The sequence below is a fragment of the Macaca mulatta genome, chromosome 12 (genome assembly GCF_049350105.2).
Source record: "Macaca mulatta isolate MMU2019108-1 chromosome 12, T2T-MMU8v2.0, whole genome shotgun sequence".
NCBI lineage: Eukaryota > Metazoa > Chordata > Mammalia > Primates > Cercopithecidae > Macaca > Macaca mulatta.
In genome coordinates, this window is record NC_133417.1 from 64,602,800 (window position 1) to 64,605,326 (window position 2,527).

The window sequence follows — 2,527 nt, forward strand, 5'->3', positions numbered from 1 at the left end:
TATCAGTCATGAGTTAGTTATATGCTTGTGTCATTTATTAAATGGATTTAAATCTATTAGTGTTGCATAGTTTTTCTGTGCTTTGCCCTAGGTTGATTCTGTTTGTTGGATGCTCTTAATTTGTCCAGTGTAAATATAAATAGAGAGTGCATTAAGCCTTTTTGCCCTTGATAATGGGGGAAAGATGCTGGTTAGATGTTTATTTTAGTGAGCTTGCATTTTCTTTCACATGCAAAGCAGTTCACAGAATTCATAGTTTTATACTTACTATGTCTTTCCTAAAGACACCGAGGATGCTTTATTTTTAACTCTTGAGCCACTAGTGACTCTTGAATAAATTGAGGTCAGAAATGTTGCAAAAGTGATAAGTTTCTGACAGTGTGGAGAAAGGGGAATAATCAACAGTAGGTTTTTACTGAATCCAATTATTTTAATTTAGGCTGTGTCTATATGAAGCTTTTTTGACTTACTAAATGAACTTTTATCTTGGCATTGTATAGACATAGCTTTGATGTAAATTGCAAGAACACCCATAACCTCTTATTCTATGTACATTTCTTTTCATTCTCATCGGATGCATCAAACATGCAGCGGTAATAAGCCAGATTCTACTCAGGTGTGTGAGAGCACTTGCCTTAAGTTCACTTTTTTCCTAGTGTTTATATATCATTAGCTACTATGAACACAGACTGATCTCAGAAACATTTTAGAAGATGCTCTTGAACCACATTTTTAAGCATTTTCATTTTTATAAAAATTGATATAACATTACAAAAAGATGTGGGGGCGGGAGCATTGTGGTTGGTCAAACCACCCTAACCCTGTCATACAACTTATCATTTTGATCAAACAGTATACTAAATTGGGACTTTTGTTTTTACAAGTCATTGCTGTTCTGGCTTCATATTTATACTTCCCATTCTTATCCCCCTTAAAATCATTCTTGATCATCCTGTTTTCTTTCAACAGCTTCAGAGGATGATTCCGAAGAAGATGGAGACCATAACAGGACATTTGATATTGCCTAACTTCATATAAGACAGATGGATGATCTGTAAACACAAATGTTTATTAAAAATGGCAATTAAATATAAATTACTTTTGTGGGGGAATGGCTAATAAATACATTTACTATATATAAAATGAATATATACATACACATGTATGCCTGTATATATATATTCATTCTCAAGTGTTGCTGAATTAAAATTCTGCTGGACTTTTTAACATAGCAAATCTGATGTTTATAAACTGGTAATCAAAAAGGTTTTTTTCTTTTAAGTAAGTGGGGAAGTATTACCCTTGTTTTAAATAAGCAATGCCTATCAACCCTTTTTTTGTGTTCTGATTACTGTAGTCTTATTTATGAAAAAAGGTTTGTGTTTTACTCTTGCTAGTGAGAAAAGTGGGACAAAATATACTTTTGAAATAAAATGCTATATGGCACCTAATTATTTTTTCTTTTAAAATGCCTTAAGTTGCAGTCTCATTTTGATAATCATTTGCTTCCAGTGTTTAAAAATTTAAAAAAGAATGGGGAGGTTATGAGAAGAGCATTATATTAGGTTTCCAAATTTAATTTGAATTCCAAATTCACTTAGCAATAAAATCTAATTTTTAAAAAGTATATAAATATAAAATGTATAAATGATGGATAGATTTTTGTATTGATTTGTAGAATGCAGATTATATTTGATAGGCTATAGTATGTAGATATTCCTTTTAGGAATATTACAGCTCTAAATTATATGAGACTTGCCAGTCAAATGCTATTTGGTTTTAAAAAAAATTATTGCAATCTTAAGTTAATGGAATATTTTTAAATCCCACATTCAGAGTTTAAAACACTGGTTTTCAATGTGTTTTTTAGTGTTGTCACTTCTTTATAGATAAATATATAAATAACCTGTTTGGATCCTGGTCGTTTCTAACTGTTCCTTGGTAATTCTGAGCATTTATTTGATGACTTAATATTTTTCACTACCTTTGGAGAACAGATGAACATTATTTACCACGAATGGATCTATACTGTGGTCATGAGTTGTGTATACTTCCACAACACTGTATTTTTCTTCTGTCAATACCCTTAGGATACACTTTAAAACACCTTAAGGTCTGATGTTATGGCAACAAACTACTTTTTCAAACCTAAATGGAACCATGTAATTTCTCAAGTGAATGAACAATTTGCCCACACTTAGTTTGTTGGTCTTATGTAAAACATTGGCTCGAAATAAAGTGCACACTGATTTATTTTAGTTTGAAATGTTTCCTTTTAAACTGGTGCTCAAAGAAGACATCAAACTTCATAACCAATAATTTTATTAAAATTGCAAATCTCATTTTAAGCAGTAATATAAATGTTCTAAAATATTGCTCACCTCTTGCCAGTTATCTTTGCATTGTCTGTCTTAAAGCAAAAATATAAAATTTTAGGGTGGTAGTTTTAATATATTCTGTGGGTCCTTAGGGATGCTTTGAATTTGAAGTATATATACTTTTAATAAAATTCAGTATGACAATTATG

The 2,527-nt window shown here is 30.7% G+C and overlaps 1 protein-coding gene across 27 annotated transcripts in view; it reads left to right on the plus strand.

Annotated features, from left to right (window-relative positions):
* MARCHF7 (membrane associated ring-CH-type finger 7) overlaps positions 1–2,253 on the plus strand; it is a 54,996-nt gene extending 52,743 nt beyond the window's left edge. For all 27 annotated transcript variants that reach the window (XR_013401994.1, XR_013401996.1, XR_003721264.2 and 24 more), the window contains one exon: positions 970–2,253. Coding sequence is in view for 20 of the 27 variants with exons in the window: in XM_077957077.1 (XP_077813203.1) it covers positions 970–1,038 (69 nt within the window). In the remaining 7 variants the exon portion in view is untranslated. The remainder of the gene's footprint in view (positions 1–969) is intronic.
* The last annotated feature ends 274 nt before the right edge of the window (positions 2,254–2,527 follow it).